The 27918-nt window shown below is 43.4% G+C and overlaps 2 protein-coding genes across 3 annotated transcripts in view; one reads left to right on the top strand and one right to left on the bottom strand.

Moving 5' to 3' along the window:
• Positions 1-271: 271 nt before the first annotated feature.
• LOC112265592 (tumor necrosis factor receptor superfamily member 19) lies at positions 272-23582 on the top strand. Its single transcript, XM_024443068.2, has 10 exons — positions 272-882; positions 1339-1429; positions 1776-1889; positions 7910-8088; positions 8258-8343; positions 19388-19552; positions 19709-19834; positions 20039-20141; positions 20648-20943; positions 21715-23582. Exons 2-10 carry the CDS (start codon positions 1364-1366, stop codon positions 21717-21719), a joined length of 1140 nt encoding a protein of 379 aa, XP_024298836.1. The 5' UTR covers positions 272-882; positions 1339-1363; the 3' UTR covers positions 21720-23582.
• Positions 23583-24243: 661 nt separating this feature from the next.
• LOC112265591 (mitochondrial intermediate peptidase) overlaps positions 24244-27918 on the bottom strand; it is a 46406-nt gene continuing 42731 nt past the window's right edge. Inside the window, exons 19-20 of one of the 2 annotated variants that reach the window (XM_024443067.2) lie at positions 25204-25259; positions 24244-24970 (exon numbers count right to left, since the gene is read on the bottom strand). In XM_024443067.2, coding sequence (XP_024298835.1) covers positions 25234-25259 — 26 coding nt within the window. In that variant the 3' untranslated portion in view covers positions 24244-24970; positions 25204-25233. The remainder of the gene's footprint in view (positions 24971-25203; positions 25260-27918) is intronic. The other variant, XM_024443063.2, reaches the window with a different exon arrangement.

Below are 27918 nucleotides of genomic sequence, written 5' to 3'. Positions count from 1 at the left end.
TAACAATTTAGGCCTAATCCACAACATTAATGATTTGACCTTTATTGTAACAATTTACAAACGTCTATAAACATCTTATGCGCTCTTTATAAACTGGTTATGAACCCTGCATAAACTCTCAACGTAAAAGGGTAGCAACTGCAGCCTATCTTATCCAAACTGTCCACTATAAAGTAGAGACAGTTTGCTCTCAGCCTCTCTCAGATTGTTAACTTTCTGGCACTGGCTTTCTCTCAAAAAACTGCAGACAGTCCGCCCGACCAATCCCAGAACAGCGGAGTGGCGTCATAGCATCTGCAGCGCATTTAGATGAAAGGGAATGTTGAGGGCTGTGCTCAACTTCAAACCCAAGCCTGGCATCAAACAGCGAACCCCCAGATAAACCAAACAAACAGACCAGGGATCGCATAGAGGGAGGCGGCGCTGGAAGCGCATTTCAAAGCAGAATAACAACACAACCAGATCTCGACGCCTTGCACTTTGCAAACTCTTTGCATTTCCACATTTTAATGAGCCCTCTATCTTGTATGCAATTGTATCGACATGTGAGGTTATTGTCATATGATCATAATGACCTGTTTGTAGCAGCAGTGTCCACCCTGTGGTTGCGCTTTGATGTAGGCCTAGTGGCCGATCAGAGATCAGATTACATGCTTTAGATCGCAGCTATTCCTGCCTTTGATCTCCGCTCTGATTTTGTCTTCAATCCGGTGATTCGCCTGGACTGGAGTAGCGCAGTTGAGCAAAGAGCACATCGCATGGCTGGAATGGTCTGGAGACCTATGCAGAACGCACAGGAGTGGATATCTGTCTGAAATTACACTCATTCAGGCAGGGAAAGGACAACTAAAGAACCCATCAGACTACAGCAGCACATACCAGGTAAAACGTGCAGAGGGCTGCAGTTGTTTTGTAACCAATATGATTTTGAGACATTCAACAAACTGAAACCATTAACACATATTTAGACTTTTGACAAGATCATTCTGTCATAGCCCTGGCTGGTTTGAGGAAGGATGAAGCATCATTGTCCTTGCTGAATATATCAACTAGCTCATAAAAAACATTGTTACAATGTTACAACATAGATGAATATGTTGCAAAGCTGGTATGTTGTGTCTATGTTGTGATTGGTCACTATGTCAACCTGTTTGGAGGAAAGTGGCTGAGAACAAATATAATTGACCTGCTCACGAGTATTGTGGTAATTTTCACTGGCCATACATTGGGCTTTTTGACAGCAATCTGAGGTTCCACAGTATTCCTTTATGTTTGTTTTTTGTTGTTGAACAGAGAAGAAATTCACATCTTCATTCTATATCTTTCTCTCTTTTCCAGAGTCATTCTGCAGTAGCCCCTCAAAATGGCCTTGACACCTGGGCACATTTGGTTATTTCTACTGACGTTACATGTAATATACTCATCTCTGGTGAGTTCTTTCTGCTTTGAATATACCCAACTAGTGTGATTCCAGGCTTTTGACAGGCCATGTATAGTCCAATCTGCGATCTGTAATGCCCACGTATAATAGACTCTGTAATAGTCTCCATTTTAAATTACTGTTGTCAGATCTGGCATGGACATCAATGTGTGGACGGACAGATATAGTAGTCTACATAGTTTGAGGGGTAAAAGCCAGTGGGTGAAATAGTGGCACTATTGTAGGGGGATTATGCCCTCGCTGGACTCGGTCCACATGATCTCTTACTGATGAAAGGCGTGATGAAACGCAGGAATCACTAGCTGTTCAGTATCAAATGATTATTCCTTCCCAGGTTCCTGTAACGGCGGAGGAGGAGACCAGTGAATGCAGGGAACAGGAGTACAAGGATCAGCTTGGGAACTGTAAACCCTGCAAGCAGTGCGACGCCGGGCAGGAGCTATCAAAGGTTTGGAGCCTAATAATGTACGCTATATAGACAGTAAAACTCAGACATCAATAAATGATGACCTCCTTATGAGTGCCCTTAAATGTACTGCACTTTACATACAGACTTTAAAAATCTGTGGAAAATGTAGTTGGCCCAATGATTCCATCTCAGTTGAACGAGTTTATAGGATGCTTCATCACAGTTGAAAGGAAAACATTTATCACTGTTTCCCTTGATCTATAAAAAGGAAAGAGACTAAAACCATGATAATACTAGATACAAACAGACCACTTCAACTTCCTTGTAACTTCCTAAACCTGAATGACCTCTGGATAAGATATACCATTGGTAAGAAAAAACACAGCTTTTTTTCTGAAAGACAACTGTTCATGAATAGAATGGATTCCAGTGTTTAGAATAGTGAATGTTATCCAGGGGCCCAATGGCTTTTGTAGAACACAGACCGCTCTTTAATCAGTCACTCCCATACTTCGACCCTCTGTTACTGAATGGATTCCATTGTTTTTTCCCAAGTTCCCTGTCCAAGTTATTGTCTCCATTGTTTGATGGAAACCATGCATAAACGTGCTGTACAGTGAGAGGGGTATGCCTTTTATCACTATTCTTGCCAAAGACATGGATGGTGCTCTGTGTGGGCTGTGTAGAAATGGGTTGGAAGGCCTTGAGCAACGTTAGTTTAGCAATGCTTTCCCTCCTACCACTTAATCATATGCTCAACTAAGAACAGGTAAAAAACCTTCCATCTTATACTAAATTTCCCTCTCATGAACATCTGTTGCACACATACTTGTCTACCAGGTTGCCTTTTATCTTGGTACACACAGACATGCAGTCAGTGGTGGTACGCTTCAGTGGGCCTCATGTTCCTCTGCCAGTTCAACAGTCATGAATAGTCGGTGCCCTGGGGTCCTGGTTAATAATTGGCTGCCTCATTCATTCTAAGTGGTTGCGGGAAGCCATCTCACAGTGTAGGGAAGCTCCGAGCACATAAATAGTGCACCTCAGTGGGGAGACTTTCTAATAAGGCTGATATATGGAATGTAATTATTAGAGGTCGACCGATTAATCGGAATGGCCGATTAATTAGGGCCAATTTCAAGTTTTCATAACAATCGGAAATCGGTATTTTTGGGCGACGATTTGCCGATTATTATTATTATTTATTTTTTTACACCTTTATTTAACTAGGCAAGTCAGTTAAGAACACATTATTATTTTCAATGACGGCCTAGGAACGGTGGGTTAACTGCCTTGTTCAGGGGCAGAAAGACAGATTTTCACCTTGTCAGCTCGGGGGATCCAATCTTGCAACCTTACAGTTAACTAGTCCAACGCAATAATGACCTGCCTCTCTCTCGTTGCACTCCACAAGGAGACTGCCTGTTACGCAAATGCAGTAAGCCAAGGTAAGTTGCTAGCTAGCATTAAACTTATCTTATAAAAAACAATCAATCATAATCACTAGTTAACTACACATGGTTGATGATATTACTAGATATTATCTAGCGTGTCCTGTGTTGCATATAATCTGACTGAGCATACAAGCATACAAATATCTAAGTATCTGACTGAGCGGTGGTAGGCGCATAAACATTCATTCAAACAGCACTTTTGTGCGTTTTGCCAGCAGCTCTTCTTTGTGCATCAAGCGTTTCGCTGTTTATGACTTCAAACCTATCAACTCCCGAGATGAGGCTGGTGTGACCGAAGTGAAATGGCTGGCTAGTTAGCGCGCGCTAATAGCGTTTCAAACTTCACTCCCTCTGAGCCTTGGGGTGGTTGTTTCCCTTGCTCTGCATGGGTAATGCTGCTTCGATGTTGTGGCTGTTGTCGTTGTGTTGCTGGTTCGAGCCCAGGGAGGAGCCAGGAGAGGGACGGAAGCTATACTGTTACACTGGCAATACTAAAGTGCCTATAAGAACATCCAATAGTCAAAGGTTAATGAAATACAAATGGTATAGAGGGAAATAGTCCTATAATAACTACAACCTAAAACTTCTTACCTGGGAATATTGAAGACTCATGTTAAACGGAACCACCAGCTTTCATATGTTCTCATGTTCTGAGCAAGGAATTGAAACGTTAGCTTTCTTACATAGCACATATTGCACTTTTACGTTATTCTCCAACACTTTATTTTTACATTATTTAAACCAAATTGAACATGTTTCATTATCTACTTGAGGCTAAATTGATTTTATTGATGTATTATATGAAGTTAAAATAAGTGTTAATTCAGTATTGTTGTAATTGTCATTATTACAAATACATTTTATTACATTTTTTAAATCGTCCGATTAATCAGTATCGGCTTTTTTGGTCCTCCAATAATCAGTATTGGTGTTGAAAAATCATAATGGCTAGACCTCTAGTAATTATACCAACTTCACAAACCTATTAGCTCTTCGTTCAGGGAACCACCCAAGCATCAGGGAAGTCCTTTATAAAAAAGTTGAACCCCGGGCCACCGGTGGTTTCAAGTGACAGATATAGCTAATATACGATTCACTCTGACCCAAGTGGTCTCGACAACAACCGTCATTAAAGTTTTGACCAGTGCCCAGGAACTTGGAGAACGAACAGAGGATGGTATTTAACGAGCTTCCTGGCCTTGAGTGTCAGATTGTTGCGAGCTCTTCCGAGTATCACACAAATCAAATCAAATAACATTTTATTAGTCACATGCGCTGAATACAACCTTACAGTGAAATGCTTACTTATGAGCCCCACAGCTCTCACTGGTGCACTGGTTTCCTCTGTTTATTAAATCCTTAAACGAAAGTTACAGAAGTCTTCACCTTGTTTTTCATCCAGCATTTCTTCACAATTGAGCAAATCTACAATTCATACATACATACAGTGGGGCAAAAAAGTATTTAGTCAGCCACCAATTGTGCAAGTTCTCCCACTTAAAAAGATGAGAGAGGCCTGTAATTGTCATCATAGGTACACTTCAACTATGACAGACAAAATGAGAAAAAAAATCCAGAAAATCACACCAAAATTTGCTAATAAATTCATTAAAAATCCTACAATGTGATTTTCTGGATTTTTTTCTCATTTTGTCTGTCATAGGTGAAGTGTACCTATGATGAAAATTACATTGTAGGATTCTCTCATCTTTTTAAGTGGGAGAACTTGCACAATTTGTGGCTGACTAAATACTTTTTACATACATACATACATACATACATACATACATACATACATACATACATACATACATACATACATACATACATACATACATACATACATACATATACATACATACATACATACATACATACATACATACATACATACATACATACATACATACATACATACATACATACATACATACATACATACATACATACATACATACATACATACATACATACATACATACATACATACATACATACATACATACATACATACATACAGGAGTGACTGCCCCACATATAGTGCATGCATACTGGGAACTTTGCAGTGAGCCATTGGCAAAGAGGCAACATGTCTTTGATTTGTCGACACTAGACATTGAAAGAGTGTGGCAGTGTGTGGGGAACATTAGATGGCACGCTGCATTAACAAACTCACATTGTTTCCCGAGCTTGTTCATTACTGGATCAGATGACTGGCCCCCCTGGAGACTCTTGTGATTCCCTGCTGATCTCTCCCCGTCTGAACATGCTTTAACCCCAGCCAACCAGCTCTCTCTTTTCCCTCCACATAGCTCTACATCTGTGCTGTTTTGCTTGGCATTCTCACCAAAAACTAGATCTGGAGATGGGAGTAAAATGAGACGAGTAAGCACTGGCTTTTGTGCTCACTTTGAGGCTAGATCATCCTAAGCCCATGGAAGTAATGACACACTTGAAAGCTAATTTGCCTATACCCATTAGCTCCATTTAAATGAGACTGTAGCATTCTGTGATTCCTGGCTGCATCCCAAGATGGGATACCTTGACAGCATCTTTATAGTAAAAACAAAATGTGTTTCCATGCAATTATCTGAGATGTTTTCTCACATTAGACACCTGATCAGGTCAGGGTGTTAGACCTTGTTTTGATCCTTTGTTATTCATGCCAAAAGACTGAAAGAGATCATTTCTGGATGTTACAGCACTGCCTGGGTGGAGAGGGGACAAGTTGGTTGTGTGCTCCTTTTGTTCTGTGCCCTACCCTGGCCTGTGTACGTGGTAGCCCCTCTCCTGCCATGCATTGCCACATGGACAGAGTCTTTGCCAGCACCCAGCTTTGTGGGGATCAATCCTCCTAGGGCCCCTTCATCTGGAAGTGGGACGATGATCCTCCATCCAAAACCACTCTAAACAGCTCTGCTCTGACTGCTTTGCAGCGGCTAGCCTTCCGTGGCATGCACCAGGAGAAACTCAGGCTCCAGGGTTCAACATCATCCACAAATCTAAATTCAAACCGTATTTCCTTCTCTCTGTTGTCATCATCATCCCCCTCCCCTCTCTCGCTCTCTCTCTCTCTCTCTCTCTCTCTCTCTCTCACCTTTCCACTGTTCCCTGCTCTGCTGGTGTGAAGGTCCTTATATGGAAAGCACACAACAACAGCTGCAGCCCTGCCCTAGCCCTCCTCTGGCCAGAGCCCAGGTCCAATGTCGTCTCATGTGTTTGGCTATAATGGCCAAATTCCTCTATCTTCTGCCCTGACTCTGTAGGGCCATAATGGGATCCCCTCTTTGCCTCCCTTATTTTTTCTTTGCCAGTCTGCCCAACCCCGGGCTCCTGTGCCCACATTCCGGTGCTACTGCATGCCCAGGCGGTGAAACAGGACACGGTCGAGGAGAGAAGTTCCCTGTTTGACTCTGACCTTCACGTTAATGATATATGAGCCCCCCACCCCCCCCGCGCCTGGGAATGCAGTGTGGTAACAGTGGTTTAACAGTGGATGGGGGCAGCTGCTGCAGACAATAAAATGACTGATGTCATTCCAACAGGGTCCTTTTACTTGGCGTGGGATGCGATGATCAGCAGGAATGTAAATGTTCCTATTACCATAGGAAATCAAGGTTGCCAGCCTCTGTGTGCCAAATAAATGCTTTGTAGTACCAAATAGGAATCACATTAACACTAGACCTACAACATACACCTCATTATATATTTTTAGACAGAACAGAAAAGGCTATATTCTCGTGTCTAGAGGAAAGTCATGAGAGTTTCTGTACAGGCTGGAATGAAAGGTAGCCTGTGCATGGGAGAGAAAATAGAACTACTGGTACTCAGGCTGACTGGCAAAAACAATATAATGATATACTATATATATATATATATATATATATATATATATATATATATATATAATATATATATATATATATTCTCGTGTCCCCATTTATTGAGGTGTACCCATGAATCCAATGGTAAACAGATACACTCAGGTTATTTAGATAATATATTCAGGGTGATAATATATCCAATATGGGTCTAGTAATTTTGCCATTTTGGATTCGCTATAGGGGTTAAAGCCTGACAACTAAGCTGGTTCCATATTAGATCACTCATTGAGTAATGAGATGCTGTGCTTTTTAAGTGCAGGTCCCATTGTAGAGACCAGGAGAGGTTTTCAACTTCTTACGCTTGTGCACCTCTCCATAATCCCTGCCCCCTAGCTAACTGAAGCGTTGCCTACATACACTGGCCTCTCAATCACCAGGACACTCACTGAGTTGTTCCAGAAAGAACCAATCACACAAAACCCCAGCAATAAACTTGCAATAATACAACAGTGGGTGTCCCCGAGTGCCTTTTATCATTCAAATACTTGGCCATTCTGGGGCCTGCAGCGGAAGGCCCCTCATTGATTCTGAGAGAGTCAGGGGGATTATTGCCAGTGTAAAATGGACTCTCAAAAGATTCGGACCATTGTTCCCTTGCGGTCTTGGAAGCCAAGATCATTCTTTAATTCTAGACACCCTGGTATCCCACATTCAGAGCCTTTCTCCAGCTGCCCCCAGCCCCACCTCTCACCCGGGGGATTTCTCCTGTTAATCCCTCCAGGAATGTGGCTTTGGTTACGGAGAGGATGCCCGGTGCGTGTCCTGCAGAAGCAACCGCTACAAAGAGGACCGGAGCCTGCAGAAGTGCAAGCCCTGCCTGGACTGTGGCCTGAACAACCGCTTCCAGAAGGGCAACTGTTCCACCACCAGCAATGCTGTGTGCGGAGACTGTCTGCCCGGGTGAGGGAGGGGCTTAATCTCTTACAACAACTACTCTACTTCTACTACTAGTGAACTACTACTCTGTTACTACAGATAATGGTCAAAGTTGGTTCATTACCTCATACAATCAATTAAGCAGATTTATGAGAACTTTCATAATAATCCAATGCTATGTTGTGTTTAACAGGTTTTACAGGAAAACTAAGCTGAGCGGATTCCAAGATATGGAGTGCATACCATGTGGGGACCGTCCACCTCCATATGAGCCACACTGTGAGCACTCACACTCTCTTGTGTAACATCAGTTAATAAGTACTATCCGTAGCTTGAATGAGAAGTTGAGAACATCATTAATTGAGAAAACTATTGAACTCCATGCTAAAAGTACAGCCAAGACCCCAAGAACATGTCAGGCCATAAAGCCATAACAAAACACTATTTTATTTTTTAAAATATTTTTTTAAACCTTTATTTAACTAGGAGTCAGTTAAGAACAAATTCACATACTGTACCTTCATCGAAAACATGCCAGCACAAGGCCCTTAGAGTAATCAGAACCACAACCCCAATGGGTGGAGAAAATCATAGCTCATACAGTAAAGTCTCATTGAGCCAGCCAACTATGTTTATTGCTCAAATAAATGTTTCAATGTTTCAAAATACACTATATATACTAAAGTATGTGGACACCCCTTCAAATGAGTGGATTTGGCTATTTCAGTCACACTAGTTGCTGACAGGTGTATAAAATCGAGCACACAGCCATGCAATCTCCATAGATAAACACTGTCAGTAGAATGGCCTTATTTATGTTATTTTTTATTTCACCTTTATTTAACCAGGTAGGCTAGTTGAGAACAAGTTATCATTTACAACTGAGACCTGGCCAAGATAAAGCAAAGCAGTGCGACAAAAACAACAACACATAAACAAACGTACAGTCAACAACACTAAATAAAATAAAAATAGAAAATCTATGTACAGTCTGTGCAAATGTAGAAGAGTAGGGAGGTAGGCAATAAATAGGCCCAAGAGGCAAAAATAATTACAATTTAGCATTAATACTGGAGTGATAGATGTGCAGATGATGAATGTGCAAGTAGAGGTACATACTGGGGAGCAAAAGAGCAAGAGGGTAAGTAATAATATGGGGATGAGGTAGTCAGTCGGGTGTGCTATTTACAGATTGGCTGTGTACAGGTACAGAGATCGGTAAGCTGCTCAGACAGCTTATGCTTAAAGTTAGGGAGAGAGATATAAGACTCCAGCTTCATACATTTTTGCAATTCGTTCCAGTCATTGGCAGCAGAGAACTGGAAGGAAAGGCGGCCAAAGGAAGTGTTGGCTTTGGGGATGACTAGTGCAATATACCTGCTGGAGGGCGTGCTACGAGTGGGTGTTGCTATGGTGACCAGTGAGCTGAGATAAGGCGGGGCTTTACCTTGCAAAGACTCATAGATGACCTGGAGCCAGTGGGTTTGGCGATGGATTTGTAGTGAGGGCCAGCCAACGAGAGCATACATGTCACAGTGGTGGGTAGTATATGGGGCTTTGGTGATAAAACAGATGGCACTGTGATAGACTAGATTCAGTTTGCTGAGTAGAGTGTTGGGGGCTATTTTGTAAATGACATCGCCAAAGTCAAGGATCGGTACGATAGTCAGTTCTACGAGGGTATGTTTGGCGGCATGAGTGAAGGAGGCTTTGTTGCAGGTCGATGAAGACGGCTGCACAATACTGTCTTTTATCGATTGCTGTTATGATATAGTTTAGGACCTTGAGCATGGCTGAGGTGCACCCATGACCAGCTCAGAAACCAGATTGGAGAAGGTATGGTGGGATTCGAAATGGTCGGTGATCTGTTTATTAACTTGGCTTTCGAAGATTTTAGAAAGGCAGGGCAGGATGGATATAGATCTATAACAGTTTGGGTCTAGAGTGTCTCCCCCTTTGAAGAGGGGGATGACCGTGGCAGCTTTCCAATCTTTGGGGATCTCAGACGCTACGAAAGAGAGATTGAATAGGCTAGTAATAGGGTTTGCAACAATTTCAGCGGATAATTTTAGAAAGAGAGGGTCCAGATTGTCTAGCCCAGGTGATTTGTAGGGTTCCAGATTTTGCAGTTCTCTCAGAACATCAGCTGTCTGGATTTGGGTGAAGGAGAAACGGGGGGGGGGAGTTTTCCTGCAGGGGATGCTGAGATGTTGGCCAGGGTAGGGGTAGCCAGGTGGAAAGCATGACCAACCGTGGAAAAATGCTTATTGAAATTATAGTAGATTTATCAGCGGTGACAGTGTTTCCTATCCTCAGTGCAGTGGGCAGCTGGGAGGAGGTTCTCTTATTCTCCATGGACTTTACAGTGTCCCAAACCTTTTTGGAATTAGTGCTACAGGAAGCAAATTTCTGTTTGAAAAAGATAGCCTTAGCTTTCCTAACTGACTGAGTATATTGGTTCCTGACTTCATTGAAAAGTTGCATATCGTGGGGGCTATTCTATGCTAATGCAGAATGCCACAGGATGTTTTTGTGCTGGTCAAGGGCAGTCAAGTCTGGGGTGAACCAAGGGCTATATCTGTTCTTAGTTCTACATTTTTTGAATATGGCATGCTTATTTAAGATGGAAAGGAAAGCACTTTTGAAGAGGAACCAGGCATCCTCTACTGACGGGATAAGGTCAATATCCTTCCAGGATACCCGGGCCAGGTCGATTAGAAAGGCCTGCTCGCTGAAGTGTTTTAGGGCGCGTTTGACAGTGATGAGGGGTGGTCATTTGACCGCGGACCCAGTACGCACGCAGGCAATGAGGCAGTGATCGCTGAGATCCTGGTTGAAGACAGCAGAGGTGTATTTTGAGGGCAGGTTCGTCAGGATGATATCTAAGAGGGTGCCCATGGTTATGGATTTAGGGTTGTACCTGGTAGGTTCCTTGATGATTTGTGTGAGATTGAGGGCATCTAGCTTAGATTGTAGGACGGCCGGGGTGTTAAGCATGTCTCAGTTTAGGTCACCTAACAGGACGAACTCTGAAGATAGATGGGGGGTGATCAATTCACATATGGTGTCCAGGGCACAACTGCAGGCCGAGGGGGGTCTATAACAAGTGTCAATGGTGAGAGACTTGTTTCTGGAAAGGTGGATTTTTAAAAGTAGACGCTCAAATTGTTTGGGCACAGACCTGGATAGTATGACATTACTCTGCAGGCTATCTCTGCAGTAGATTGCATCTCTGCCCCCTTCGGCAGTTCTACCTTCAGGTGTTTGGATATTGCTCCCAAGGATAAACCAGTCTTGTGGAGGTCTATAATTTTTTTTTTAGGTCTTGGCTGATTTCTTTTGATTTTCCCATGATGTCAAGCAAAGAGGCACTGAGTTTGAAGGTAGGGCTTGAAATACATCCACAGGTACACCTCCAATTGACTCAAATTATGTCAATTAGCCTATCTGAAGCTACGAAAGCCATTACATAATTTTCTGGAATTTTCCAAGCTGTTTAAAGGCACAGTCAACTTAGTGTATGTAAACTTCTGACCCAATGGAATTGTGATACAGTGAATTATAAGTGAAATAATCTGTCTGTAAACAATTGTTGGAAAAATGACTTGTGTCATGCACAAAGTAGATGTCCTAACTGACTTGCCAAAACTATAGTTTGTTGACAAGAAATGTGTGGAGTGGTTGAAAAACAAGTTTTAATGACTCCAAACGTCCGACTTCAACTGTATCTTCAGAGAGGACATTCTTAAACTGTGTAGTGCAATATGCTAGCACTTTGCTAGCACTTTCTTTCTTAAGCATTTCTTAAAGGGTTTTTTGTTCATAAAGCAGCGTATTTAATTCCAGTATGTAACGGTCGTCCGTGGAAGAAGGTGAGGACCAAAGCGCAGCGTGGTACTTGTTTATGTTATTTATTTAAACTGAACACTATCAAACAAAGAAACAAAAAGCACAACCGAAACAGCTCCGTCAAGTGCAAAGCACACTAAACAGAAAATAATCACCCACACCACACAGTTAGGAAAAGGCTACTTAAGTATGATTCTCAATCAGAGACAATGAACGAGACCTGCGTCTGATTGAGAACCATACCAGGCCAAACACAAAACCACAACATAGAAAAAGGAACATAGACTACCCACCCAACTCACGCCCTGACCATACTAAAACAAAGACATAACAAAAGAACTAAGGTCAGAACGTGACAGTACCCCCCCCAAAGGTGCGGACTCCGGACGCACAACCTGAACCTATAGGGGAGGGTCTGGGTGGGCGTCTGTCCGCGGTGGTGGCTCTGGCGCGGGACATGGACCCCACTCCATCATAGTCTCGGCCCACTTAAGTGGCGCCTTGGGAGCGGCGACCCTCGCCGCCGACATCGGACTGGGGACCCTAGCAGAGGGCCCCGAATGGACGGGAGATTCCGGCAGCACCAGACAGGCGGGAGACTCCGTCAGCTCCGGAGTGACGGACGGCTCCGGCAGCTCCTGACTGACGGGTGGCTCCGGCAGCTCGGGACAGACGGGCGACTCCAGCAGCTCGGGACAGACGGGCGACTCCGGCATCTTGGGACAGACGGGCGACTCCGGCAGCTCGGGACAGACGGGCGGCTCGGGACAGACGGGCGACTCCGGCAGCTCGGGACAGACGGGAGACACTGGCAGCTCGGGACAGACGGGAGACTCTGGCAGCTCGGGACAGACGGGAGACTCTGGCAGCTCGGGACAGACGGGAGACTCTGGCAGCTTGGGACAGACGGGAGACTCTGGCAGCTCTGGACAGGAGGGAGACTCTGGCAGCGCTGGACAGGCGGGAGCACCTGGAGGAAGGAGACGGAGAGACAGCCTGGTGCATGGAGGAGGCACCGGATAGACCGGACCGTGGAGGCGCACTGGAGGTCTCGAGCACCAAGCCTGCACAACCCTACCTGGCTGGATACTCCCCGTTGCCAGGCCAGTGCGGCGAGGTGGAACAGACCGCACTGGGCTGTTCTGGTGAACCGGGGACACCTTGCGTAGGGCTGGTGCCATGTACCCCGGCCCAAGGAGACGCAATGGAGACCAGATGCGCTGAGCCGGCTTCATGGCACCTGGCTCAATGCCCACTCTAGCCCGGCCGATACGAGGCGCTGCGATGTAACGCACCGGGCTATGCCTGCGCACCGGTGCACTATGCGTGCGCCTCACGGCATAACATGGTGCCTGCCCGGTCCACCTCTCTCCATGGTAAGTACGGGAAGTTGGCTCAGGTCTCCTACCTGACTTAGCCACACTCCCCGTACCCCCCCCCCCCAATAAATTTTTGGGGCTGCCTCTCGTCCCAGCCGCGCTGCCCTGCTGCCTCCTCATACCACCGCCGCTCAGCTTTCGCTGCCTCCAGCTCTGCCTTGGGGCGGCGATATTCCCCAGCCTGTGCCCAGGGTCCTTCTCCGTCCAGAATCTCCTCCCATGTCAATGAGTCCAGAGATTTCTGCTGCTGCCCGATACCACGCTGCTTGGTCCTTTTTTGGTGGGTGATTCTGTAACGTTCGTCGGTGAAAGAAGGTGAGGACCAAAGCACAGCGTGGTACTTGTTCATGTTATTTATTTAAACTGAACACTATCAAACAAAGAAACAAAAAGCACAACCGAAACAGCTCCGTCAGGTGCAAAGCACACTAAACAGAAAATAATCACCCACACCACACAGGTGGGAAAAGGCTACTTAAGTATGATTCTCAATCAGAGACAACGAACGACACCTGCGTCTGATTGAGAACCATAACAGGCCAAACACAAAACCACAACATAGAAAAAGGAACATAGACTACCCACCTAACTCACGCCCTGACCATACTAAAACAAAGACATAACAAAAGAACTAAGGTCAGACGTGACACAGTAGGCCACTACTACATCTCGTTAGCCACCTTTTTCCGGCCATTACCAGTGGTTAAGTATAGCCTTGTCATTTTCGGCACTCACACAGAGAGAGTGGGTTAGCTAACTTATACCTTTGGTAATTGAGTGTGACTTCCTGATTCTTGTGGAGGCCACAGCTGTTCCTTGAGAAGGTTTGGCAGCCTGTGTGTATGAGCCGTCGAGCCAGGTCTAGCACCCCTCTGTTAGATAAATGAAGATGTCTCCAGGATATCAGACAACTTGAACTCACAAACTCAGTTTACATTTACTCTTCCTGGAGATGTAAAAATGTTTGCTCAAATGTAGTATGTAAAGCTGTGTCCCACCCTCAATATGAGGTCGTTTTATTACTACCATTACGACCAAAATATTTATTTTCAAGCAATAACTATAAAGCATGCCGTATTAGTAAGAGAGTCTACATATGACATGACTGAACATGGGCCTTGGGACATCTAAGCTCTGTCTGTCTGTCTGTCTGTCTGTCTGTCTGTCTGTCTGTCTGTCTGTCTGTCTGTCTGTCTGTCTGTCTGTCTGTCTGTCTGTCTGTCTGTCTGTCTGTCTGTCTGTCTGTCTGTCTGTCTGTCTGTCTGTCTGTCTGTCTGTCTGTCTGTCTGTCTGTCTGTCTGTCTGTCTGTCTGTCTGTCTGCTTGTCTGTCTGGCTTGCCATTTTGATTTTTGATTGCAGAGGCCCATGAAACAAAATGGCCATTGTGTCCCAGAGAGAGCAAAGCTGGTAGTTACTACAGGGAGTCTCAGTGGAATGCTTCCAAATGTTTGAAAGTCTTCATATCTCTTCCTCCGGTTTTATCTTGTGGACGGTGGTGAAAACTTAAAGGGCAGATCATTCTAGCCATACTGGCCCTGGGCTAAGCTGCAGCTGTGTAGGATGGCACTTCAGTTTTAATGTATTTCCTCTGCTGTTGTTTTTATCTGTGTCATGGTAGAGTTGTATTAGTTGTCTGGCGAGAGGCCGACCGTATTCCCCCCAATCCCCAGCTCCAGAACCGTTTCGCCATTTTTTACTAATTTCAAACAGATTTACACCAAGGTCAAATGGGAATTTAGTCTGTTGGTTTGTTAATAGAAAAAACAATAATTGCTTTGGCTATAAGCTGTTTTTTGTTCTATCCCCTGACATTCCTTTTATATAAATTGGAAGCTTAACAGTCAGATAAATATTTTTGGGGCACTTCATATCAAATCAATTCTAAATGTATTTGTCACATGTGCCAAATACAACAGGTGTAGTAGACCTTACAGTGAAATGCTTACTTACAAGCACTTAACAGTTTTTTTCTTAAAACTGCATTGTTGGTTAAGTATTTACTAAAATAAACTGAAAGAAAAAAAGAAAAAAAAGAAACTAATAATTAAGGACCAACAATAAAATAACAGTAGCGAGACTATATACAGAGGGTACTGGTACAGAGTCAATGTGCGGGGGCACCGGTTAGTCAAGGTAATTGAGGTAATATGTACATGTAGGTAGATGTAAAGTGACTATGCATGGATAATAAACAGAGAGTAGCAGCAGCGTAAAAATGGCAGATTGGGTGGGACAATGCAAATAGCCCGGGTAGCCATTTGATTAGTTGTTCAGGAGTCTTATGGCTTGGGGGTAGAATCTGCTAAGAAGCCTTTTGGACCTAGACTTGGCGCTCCGGTACCGCTTGCCATGTGGTAGCAGAGAGAACATTCTATGACTGGGGAGGCTGGAGTCTTTGGCAATTTTTTGGGCTTTCCTCTGACACCGCCTGGTATAGAGGTCCTGGATGGCAAGAAGCTTGGCCCCAGTGATTTACTGAGCCGTACACACTACCCTCTGTAGTGCCTTGAAGTCGGAGGCCGAGCAGTTGCCATACCAGGCGATGATGCAATCAGTCAGGATGTTCTCGTTGGTGCAGCTGTAGAACTTTTTGAGGATCTGAGGACCCATGCCAAATCGATATAGGCGTTGTTGTGCCCTCTTCACGACTGTCTTGGTGTGTTTGGACCATGATAGTTTGTTGGTGATGTAGACACCAAGGAACTTGAAGCTCCCAACCTGCTCCAATACAGCCCCGTTGATGAGAATGGGGGCGTGATCGGTCCTCCTTTTTCTTGTAGTCCACAATAATCTCCTTTGTCTTGATCACATTGAGGGAGAGGTTGTTATCTTGGCACTACATGGCCAGGTCTCTGACCTCCGACCTATAGGCTGTCTCATCGTCGTCTGCAAACTTAATGATGGTGTTGGAGCCGTGCTTGGCCATATCTCAAACCAGGATTTCACAGCATACACAAAAGGAAGTCAGTTCAATTTTGTTTGAAGCAATCTGATGCAAATTCCACAAGCGTACAGGTCAGCCTGTTGAAAGACAATGCAGACTCTTCATACAACTGTAACAGTTTTCCTAGAGATAGGGCATGTGGCCAGGGCTACTCAAGACCCTAAAACTCATGACCCAACTGATATCCATCCTCATTTCTCTCAATTTGTTACATTCAGACAACTTTATCTCAACCTTTCCTTCTACTTTCCTCACTTCAAAGGTCCTAGCCATGTCTCCTAACCACTGACTGTAAAAAAGTACAGCATTAGCAGCATGCAGGAAATTATCTAGATTGAGTTGCAAACCAACGCATGCCAAATGAGAGCAGTCAACCCTTCAAATCAACTCCACCAAAACAAAGTCACTCAAGAGCCAATCAAGACTTGACATGTGACGTGTTTATGCTCAGAGCAACAAAACTCCTCACCACTGGCGTAATCATGTATCCTTGCAAATGTATAAAACCACAACTGCATAGCAATGCTAGTGTGTTTTTCTTGCAACACTAAAAGGGGTGTTGGCTGTATTTATGATAGGAAGATCTGTTTAGCCTAAGACAAACTCTTGGTTGTGGAGGGCTCATACCTCTTCGGCAATGGGAAGTCATTCCAGTCAAAATCTCCAAAGTTTCACAAATGATGTATGCAGATGGGGTCACCATTAGTTTTCAGAAGGGGCCATTCATACTTCCCACTTGGCAAAAACTGGTTGAATCAACATTGTTTCCACATCATTTCAACCCAAAAAAAGGAATGTGATGATGTTGAATCAATGTGGATAACTGATTTGAAAAAAATTATCAATGTAAGAGAATTTTGTATTTCTTTCAACTTACCTTACCATTTTTTTGTTGATTTCAAAACTAGACGTTGAACTGACGTATGTGCCCAGTGGGTTAGTGGTTCCCTGTCTCTTTGTGGCTTGTCATACATAAGGCCATGGCTTTAAGTTTGGCATTCCTAAAAGTCAACAGGGAGAGAGGAGAGCATATATCAAAACAAGCAGTTTATTGGCAGAGTGCGGTGTGTTGATACGATCAGCAAGTGAGGTCTCCTCAATGGGCCAGCCTAAATCTGTGTTTTCTGCAGCTTTTCTGGGAGTGATAAGTGCTGCCACTGGGCTGGGGTGTGGGGAAGACACAGCTGGCTGCAGAGGGGAGTGAGGAGGGCTGACTGGATCAGAGGCGGGACGGCTTTGACATTGGGTCTCAACAACTGTACAGTGGAAGAAAAAGTCTGAGAGTGTGTCTGCACCATGGTGAGAAAATGATGTGCCTTGCTTGTGTAAGCATGGGTGTAGGTGTAAGCATGGGTTTAGGTGTTCAGTCAAATCTTTCAGCAAGTCATTTTGGATAGAGGATGTTTCAAAATGTTGATAGGAAGCACATTCCAATGATTTTTAAAAAAGTTGTTTGATTTAGTGGAGAATGTTACTGTATCCTCACAAAATCATGTCAACCTATATCAAGTTAAATTCCGCTATATAAACTGCTTCTTGTAATTGATGTATTTGCCTTGATGTGAGCAGTGCACTCCTGTTGACTCAATTGTCAAAATGGTTAGAAAACGGCACTTTTTGTCATAACAGTTTTGAAGACCTACAGTATCTCCTCTGAAACGTCCTAATCTTGTTTTAATAAGCCGTTATCACCTGTTTGTTTACGATGAAATATTTAAATGCTTATTTATTTAGCCCCCCAGGTCAAACTGAAATTTTAAGCTTCGCTGGCAGTTTGGGATTTTTTTCTTCCTCAGATGGAATGTACAAATACCCTTATCCCCTATCCTCTATCCCGCTGGAATATAAAACCATTGGCCAATGCTAAAGTAATGTTTACATTGCATAACAAAGGGCTCTTGAATTTGAAAAGGCCAAACCCACTTTGCTTTAGGATTTATGATTAATGTACTAAAAAGCTAACAGCGATTGAAGGGGCCTATTGAAAATTATTTTTCAAATGAAAAAGATATTAAACAGATCTCACAACACAATAACTAGTTTCTCTATGGGGAGCGGGTAGCCAGTCACTTTTTCATAGTAGGACAATTATTACCTTAGGTATTTTTTATGTTCTCTATGTAAACCTACACTCCAACTATGCACAGGTTGTAACTCACTTCAAATTCTATAAGAATGTCATTGTTGTGATGAGGGAGAGTAATATTGACCAAAAATTACAATCACAGATAATACAATCATACTTCTGTTGCTTGTTGAAATAATATCAGTGGCCTTATTGCACGTGTTTACCTTATGACTATTCGTCATGTACCAAATTATTCCTCAACAAAGTTTGTTGGCTTTGTTGAGGAATTAAGCAGATAGTTATATCCCATAAAGAATCATTACATTTTAGTCATTGAATCATAATTTAGCATAAGGAGATTGTATCTAATTTGTTATGACATCTGGCAAATTAAGCCCTGATGTTCCATATTCGTGGGAAAGTGTTTAATGAGAAGCTGTCCTCAAGGCCAGGTCCCTTGATGTGAGAATGTGTGAACAGTTTGGGGTGGGGAGCCTAGACAGTGACATCAGATTTCCCTGGGGGCTAGCCTAGGACAGCGGCAGCAGTTGCAGTAATGGGATAAACACACATGCACAAATGTGCACACACACACACACACACCAGGCTTGTTTCAAACGTCTGGCCAGACTGCACAGACTTAATGAGGGGCTGTCTGACTGGCATGAGAGGGCCTTGGGGTAGGGGGAAGAATGACTGTAATAACTCATCCTCTGGAGGGAGGGAGAGAGAACGAGCGACAGAGAATCTACTCCAGGCTTTCTTCTTTGAGCCTCTGTCTCCTTGGAGGATTCAGTGGGTCAAAGACAGCTACTACATGCCAATAATAAACATAGACCTAGTAAGGAGACATAATTCAGGTGTAGAAAATTATGGCCAGATTGTACTAGCAAGGTTATGACACAGTCAACTCTAAAATGTAGTCGTTCTCAAACTAGACAGCTCAAAAAACACTTTATTTTCCCTTTTAAAACTTCCCTTGTAAATTCCCATGTTATTATTTATGTCAGAAGAACTACAGTGGTGACATTTGTTGATCATATTTACTGTCTCTCTCACCGTCTCTATCTCTGCCCCTGCAGGCAGCGGGCGGGTGAACCTGGTCCCCATCCCCCCGGTGGTGACCAGCCCTCGGGACATGGCCCTGGCAGCAGTCATCTGCAGCGCTCTGGCCACCGTGCTGCTGGCCCTACTCATCCTCTGTGTCATCTACTTCAAGAGACAGCTGCTGGAGAAGAAGCCCAGCGGTGAGTGACCAACTTGAGCTTGAAAGAAGTTATTACAATGTCGTGGAAATCTCAGTGTAGCACTGGGACCAACAGGTGGCTTTGCTATAGAAAAATAGCAGGGGCTATCTTGCACTTGTTTAGGGTCTCCTTTATGAAAGTGTATTTTTGCCTCAGCATCTCTAAGGTCCCAGGATGGTCCATACAGTGGAGCAGAGTTGTCGTGCCTGGACCGACGGAGGCTCCATGATTTCCGTCAGCACCCATGCTGCCAATGTCACCACGGGCCAGGCCACACCTGTGGTAGGTCCTATTACTGGTGGGCTTCTACATTCACATCACACTTTATGAGCCTTGGTTCTCAAGCCGTTCACTCTGTCAAGTTGTGTGGAGTCTGACTGTATCACTATGGTACTGGCATCGCTATATGCTGAGGTTTCTTGGCAAGGTCATCCATGCTTTCTGATGGTTCGCGGTCGGTACACGTTTTTCCTGTGTGATCTCCAGGCCCAGTGCACCTGATCCCCTCCCTGTGCTATGATGAAAGCTGCAGTTTGGGCCGAAGCAGAGACACCAGCCCCTTCCAGTCCCAGATCAGCCTTAACGAGGGGTGAGGAGCATGACACAACACCACTCACCTCACCTCCACTCAAAACCATCAACCACCATTAATTAACCACCGATCTACATCATTTAACATTGTTCAACACCATACACCATCATAATTCATCAACACCAATCAACATCTATTCTAGTACATGGGTGCCAAAATATGACAGTCAAAAGAACCAGTAAACAAGTACAGCAACTGATATTGCTTGACATCATGTCTCCTGGATTCCCAGAAAGACCTAGAAGTGTAGACAGACATACAGTAACCCATTTCTGTGGTGGATAATGTTTGCGAAACCAAACAACATTCCTTTACACACCTCTGGTTCAGAACAGGAAGAGAAACACGAACAAGGCCAAAAACAATCTTGTTATGGTGTTAACTTTGGGTCTGTTTGGGAGATTACTGTCAGAGAAGTGCCTCCCTGGGACTGTGGTTGGATCATTACAGCTGGGACTGGGAGAGATTTATGATGCTGACACGGCCTCCATTTTCCCCTACAGATGTGGCGTGAACCCCTGTGAGGAGAATGTTCTGGCCTATCTGAAAGCCCATCCAGAGCCCTGCATCTCCAGAGAGGCTGGCGAGACATGGCTGCTCATGCAGAACCCCGACTGTGCCGAAAGCTTGGGATCACCCTGCTGCAACCGAGAGGAAGACGAGGAAGAAGAGGAGGAGGGGTGCAGGTCAAGTGAGGACACACAGGAGAAATCAACTGAACAGGCTAGACAAAGCCAGGAGAAGACTGGTGCCCTGACAGAGGTCCTCCTTCCAAAGCATCAGCCATCTTCACTGGAAGGTGAGTGGTGTCTTGCTGTACTGTATGAACTTTAATGCAGACACACACAGAATGATCCTCATTGTAAATACAGTTTGAAATTGAGCGATGCTTGGTGTATAACATACTTCAGATGCTCACTTAGGGTAAGCTTTCCCAGTAGTTATACATGAACCAAGCCAATGAGCGATTAACAAACACAGTAACACACTATTCTTCACTGTGTCAAGAAAAGAGGAAAGTATACAAGTGCAAACACTATTAAGTAAAGAAGAATCACTGCTTCTCCTTCCCCTCAAAAACTATTTAGAATTCTTCTGCATAGCATACCTGTTTAATATGAAATTGGAACGATAACAAATGGTTGAGTCCATTAAAACAGATACACACTATTTATGGAAAAAGCTTCAGTGTATCTGCCAAATGGAGCTTCAGAGCCAAAGCAGATTGTCTGAACTGATGGAATCCAGTGAGTGAGCAGCAGAAGCACCAGCAAAACACAGTCAAGTAGAAAGCTACAACACAGAAGAATCAGGTCAGAGGAGACATTCTGTTTCCTAACAGCATAGTTCAAACACACACAGGCATACACGTATTTTACCACAAATGTTGTACTCCCTTTGATTGGCAGGGACAGTGTCCATGGAAACTGGGACTAGTCAAGAAGCAAAGAAAGGGCCAGGCAGCGATCCCAGCTGAGCTTTCTGATGTTGGGACTCGGTCCCTGCCTGACCTGTTAGGTAGATAGATTACTAATGACCGTGTGTGCTTTTCTCCTCTCTCTTTTTCCAGGATGACATGGATTTATTTGGCTCGTGTTCCACCCTTGAACCGCCCTGGACCTGAAAACAGTCCAGAAAGATCCCGTTTCAGATTACACTAGCCCACAGACCAATTCCCAAAAAGTGTGTGGTACACAATCTCTTTCAAGCGGTTTGTGACCCACAACATCTGAAGGGACTATGTACAGTGCTGTGAAAAAGTATTTGCCCCCTTTCTAATTTTGCATAATTTTTATACTAAATGTTATCAGATCTTCAACCAAAACCCAATATTAGATAAAGGGAACCTAAGTGAACAAATAACACAGCAATCACATACTTATTTCATAAATAAAGTTATGCAACACCCAATGCCCCTGTGTACAGCAAAGCATCCCCAAACTATCACACTACCACCACCATGCTTGACCGTTGGTATAAGGTTCTTACTGTGAAATGCAGCGTTTGGTTTTTACCAGGCATAATGGGACCGATGTTGTCTAAAAAGTTATACTTTTGACTGATCTGTCCAGAGAACAAGAGTCTTGATGATCATCCAGGTGCTTCTTAGCAAACTTGAGTCAACTTTTTGGACAAGATGGGTTCCATTATGTCTGGCGAAAACCAAACACTGCATTCCACAGTAAGAACCTCATACCAACTGTGTTCGTAATTTGATGGTTTGGGATGCTTTGCTGCCTCAGGACATGGGCGACTTGCCTTAACAGAAGGAACCATGAATTCTGTTCCGTATCAGAGAATTCTACAGGAGAATGTCAGGTCATCCATCTGTGAGCTGAAGCTGCAGCGCAGCTGGGTCATGCAGCAAGACAATGATCCAAAACACACTATCAAGTCCACATGAAAATGGTTAGAAAGCAACAAATTTGAAGTTTTGGAATGGCCTAGTCAAAGTCCAGACCTAATCCCAATTGAGATGTTGTGGCAGGACTTGAAACGAGCAGTTCATGCTTGAAAACCCACAAATGTCGCTGAGTTAAAGCAGTTATGCCTGCAGAAGTGGGCCCAAATTCCTCCACAGCGTTGTGAGAGACTGATCAACAAATAAAGGAAGCATTTGGTTGCAGTCATGTGGCACAACCAGTTATTGAGTATAAGGGGCAATTACGTTTTCACACAGGGGAATTGGGTGTTGCATAACTTTGTTAATTACATTTAAAAAAGTATCATTTTTTTGTTAATTGTAAATTCAGGTTCCCTTTATCTAATATTGGGTTTTGGTTGAAGATCTCATAATATTCCGTATAAAAAATATGCACAAATGTAGAAAATCAAAAAGGGGGCAAATACCTTTTCACAGCACTGCAAATAAATGCTAACAAATGACTTCACGGCAAAATAAAGCACAAGAGCAGAGACTGAAAAGAAATCTATGCACAACGCGAGGTTGCCGGGCCAGAGGCTGATGTAATGAAGTTGAACGCATGCAAAATGAGTGTTGACTGGTACAAAGTAAATAGATGCCTTCCCCTTTGTTTCTGATGTCTGCTTAAGTCGGTGACTAGCAGAATCGGTACCACAGTGTGACTGTGACTATTGATGTGTTATGTCATGAAGTCGCTGTTACAAGTGAATAACTGGTAACGTCTCCTTATTAAAGGGCGTAAGAGAAGCATGTCAAAATGTACATCTGTGATTTCTGGTGCACATGGAAGACAAACTAGATAATACTGAACAAGTTAAGACAATGAGGAATGTTGTGTGTGATATCAAATTTGTTGTAGATATTGTAAAATAGAAAATAGGTTAATATTTTTGAAATGTAGACATGACTGACTAATGACAAATATGCCTGCTTTTTTCAGTTGTAGTATTGGTGGTTGTGCATATACACTTTCATTTGATATATTTGTAAATAAACCACTTCAACAAGACAAACTAGGTGATTTTGATTGTTGTTCAAATGTCTCTAGTGACTAACATTGAAATGGCCCATCTTTAATCCTACACCAATTGCAAGACAACCTGCAATCATCACTACATCACAGACACTACATTCACTTCCGTATACAGTGGCGTCTCTCTGAAACTCAAGATATTACTTGCCACAAAATATTATGATTGAATTTGGTTCAAAACTAGATACGAGTAATGAAAATAAAGCTTCCATTAGTGATTTCATATTTAGGAATTTATTCATGGCTCTGTGCGATGTACAGTAGGCCTACATGTGGTTACAGCTACCCAGCTCACTCCCTTTGATAGCATGTTCACACCTTGATTAACCATCTGAAGTAAATCCCACCTTGATGGGCGATGCCCCAGGTCAGATATCAGTGCTAGGCAAGTAAGGACATTGTATGGGGAGCAGCTGCAGCCTCAGCCCCTGGTAATTAGAGGCAGAATCTGTTGAAACAGATGCAACAGCCGGTAGTACTTGATTTAGCTAGTCGTCACAGTCTGGATCACGCTCTGTGTGAATTAATCCGAAATTAAATCTCCAATTCACAACACCTAAGAGACCATATCCTTCCTTCTCAGCCCATAACCTCCCATCCCACCCTCCTCCCCTTCCCTCCCTAACAGAAACACAGACAAATCAGAGGGAGCAGATTTGCATTTAAGTCAAAACACTATGTCAGGAATAGCAGGTGTTGTATTTGTCCTGTCTGATCTGAACAGGAAATAACAATGAACTGCTCATACTTTTGCAGAAAATGATATTCAACGCTCACAGAGTTTAGTATTTTCTCTTGGACAGATTATACAAATAATGTCTACATACTTCAACTTATCTATTTACATGGATATTGGAACAGATGTTTCAAACATACATTCTCAGTGCTGAAGATTACATTGCTCATTATTGCAATATTCTGAATGAAATGATGCACTTTTTGTGCTTTCCATAATTTATATGCATCAATGACAAAAATATGTGTAAGACAGTATGGTATAATACATGTGGTATATGCACAGATCTGCACAGACTTTCATGAACCACACAGAACCTATGGTTGAGCCAAATCACTAAATAGCTAGCTCGTATACAAAAATTGCATAAAAAAACATACGTTTACAGTGACTGCATACAGCTACAGTTATCTGCCTTTTGAAAGGATTAATAGTTAATTGCATTTTCTGATCATGTGAGTCCATTCCACAGCAACACAATTCAAGTCGTGGCTGAAACTGAATTGAAGAGTCGAAGATTGATCAAGCTAATCAGCTTGTAGAGTCCATGATGAAGGTCTCAAAGTCTGGGTTCAGGTCAGTCACCAGGGCGTCCACAAAGTCCTCAATGGTGGGCTGTCTCTGCAGCATCCCTGTGTCACACAGATACACGGACAGGGATTGAGCATATTGCCCTTTAAAAAAGGTTTATATGATGTAACTGAAGTAAAACTCATCCAATGAATTGAAGTGAAACACCTGAGTTACAACATAAAAGCAGAACTTTCAGTTAAATAAGATATAGCTTATGGCCTGTAGTGGATATCAGGTAACACGGAGCAAATTCATTAAATGCAAGAGTACATAGAGAAGTGTATTAATGTACCTTTAAAGTTGTCCTCAAGAGTAAACACTCCTAATTTCTCATTTGTTGTTTCATCACTGCAACAGTACAAATGTCAAAAGGTGTGATATTTTTTAGGGGGTAGTGTCTCCTTGCTAGCCTGCTCCAGTATGTTTCTAACAGGCCATTCAGAGCAGCTCTGGGAATATGTGTCTGGTAGCTCATGCACGGAGTGCACACTCTTCACAATTCCGCTGCACTCTCGCTTTGAAGTTAGTTCATTTCCCCCTTGTGTTGCTGCCAATGTAAATAGGCACTCCCCTCTCTCCCTCCTTCCTGCATGGGTCACTTCCAACACACACACACACACACACACACACACACACACACACACACACACACACACGCAATAGACAGGCACTAAAAAGAAAATGTAGATACAATTTTTTAATCAAAATTCAGGAACAAAACACTTGCATTTATAACCACATGCAAAGGGTTCCAATAATAAAACACACACACCCATACACAGAGACTCATTCATGCATGCATCTCTCCCCCCCACACACACACAGCAGGGAGTCCATCTCTGAGAAGTTAGCCTTCTTAAAACTGGCTGAGCAGTTGGAAAATGAGCCCTGAATCAGCTTGGCCCTGGCCTGCATTAAACTGGCTGCCTCCCACACTGGACCCTTGCATGAGAAACAGACCAGGGTTCATCTTCCACTTTAGCCACGAGTCAGAAGCAGGTTTCACGCTGCCTGCCCGCACTCCCTCCCTCCCAACAGCTAGATAGGGGTACAAACCAGAACAGTCACAGGACCTCTGAACCAAGGTTCTAAACCCACATGAAGGTGGTGGCTTTCAGGCACTCGTATGATAGGGGTTTATTAAAAACTAGATCATGCTTGATGTTCTGCTTGTAAGCATTGTGGTTGGCTGATAGTGGCATTGGATAACATGTTCTCTGGTAGAAAAACATCCACTGAATCACAGAGAGCAGGTATTTCCAAACGGGGGGGTACTCCAAATGTGATACACATTTATTTTTTTAAATACTTTTAAATTTTTTTTATAAATCCTTCACATTTTCAAACAGTCCATTTATAGTTTCCAATGGGGCTACACATTTGGGTGAGTTTTTTTCTCTCGCCTGAGTAGCCTCATTTCACTGCCAAAAATAAAATTAAACCATCTAGTGTTCAGCGAGATAACAACACAATGTCAAATACAGGTAGCATAGTCAAATAATTAACATCCAATCACATTAACTGTTACTCTCTCGTAGGAATTCCACTAACGGTCCGTATGTAGCCAAACGTAGCTGCTACTCATGTTGGTATCTGTACTGATGGCGCAAAAGCCATGACAGGGAGACATAGCGGAGTGGTAACGCGCATTGCTCCCGATGCCACTTGGGTACACTGCACCATCCACCGAGAGGCTCTTGCTGCCAAGGGAATGCCTGACAGCTTGAAAGACGTTTTGGACACTACAGTGAAAATGGTTAACTTTGTTAAAGCAAGGCCCCTGAACTCTCGTGTATTTTCTGCACTATGCAATGATATGAGCAGAGACCATGTAACGCTTCTACAACATACAGAAGTGCGCTGGTTATCAAGGGGCCAAGTACTGACACATTTTTTTAAATTGAGAGACGAGCTTAAAGTTTTCTTCACTTACCATCATTTTCACTTGTCTGACCGCTTGCATGATGACGAGTTTCTCACACGACTGGCCTATCTGGGTGATGTTAATTCTCGCCTGAATGATCTGAATCTAGGATTACAGGGCTCTCTGCAACTCTATTCAATGTGCGGGACAAAATTGAGGCTATGATTAAGAGGTTGGAGCTCTTCTCTGTCTGCATTAACAAGGACAACACACAGGTCTTTCCATCATTGTATGATTTTTTGTGTGTAAATTAACTCAAGCACACGGACAATGTCAATTGTGATATAGCGAAGCACCTGAGTGAGTTGGGAGCGCAATTACGCAGGTACGTTCCCGAAACGGATGACACAAACAAGTGGTTTTGTTATCCCTTTCATGTCCTGCCTCCAGTCCACTTACCGATATCTGAACAAGAGAGCATCATCGAAATTGCAACAAGCGGTTCTGTGAAAATTGAATTCAAATCAGAAGCCACTGCCAGATTTTTGGATTGGGCTGCGCTCAGAGTACTGTATCCTGCCTTGGCAAATCACGCTGTTAAGACTCGGATGCCCTTTGCAACCACGTACCTATGTGAGAGTGGATTCTTGGCCCTCACTAGCATGAAAACTAAATACAGGCATTATATAAGACTGAGCACACCCTTCTCATTAATGGTGAGTTATTCACAATTTTCGATGAACAAAAGGTTTTATATGTAAGATGGTTAAATAAAAGACCAAAATTATTATTATTATTATTATTTGTGCCTTGGTCCTATAAGAGCTCTTTGTCACTTCCCATGAGCCAGGTTGTGACAAAAACTCACACTCATTCTTATGTTTAATAAATGTATCGTATAGTGTGTGTGGCAGGTGTACAATGATGGCAAAAAACAACATTTGAGAGTGCACTGACACTGGTGCTAGAGGGGGTATGCAGCTGGAGGTTGAATGTTTGAAGGGATACAGGACTATAAAAGGTTTGGGAACCACTGACCTAGAGGATGATACAGCAGTAGTACAATATTTGGCTAAACCTGCTATTTTCAATTGCAGAAATCTATGGACTATTCAAAGCTACATGTTTTTCTTTCCTCACAAA

This window comes from Oncorhynchus tshawytscha, linkage group LG13 (assembly GCF_018296145.1).
Source record: "Oncorhynchus tshawytscha isolate Ot180627B linkage group LG13, Otsh_v2.0, whole genome shotgun sequence".
Taxonomy (NCBI): domain Eukaryota; kingdom Metazoa; phylum Chordata; class Actinopteri; order Salmoniformes; family Salmonidae; genus Oncorhynchus; species Oncorhynchus tshawytscha.
This window is presented reverse-complemented; position numbering and strand designations above follow the sequence as displayed.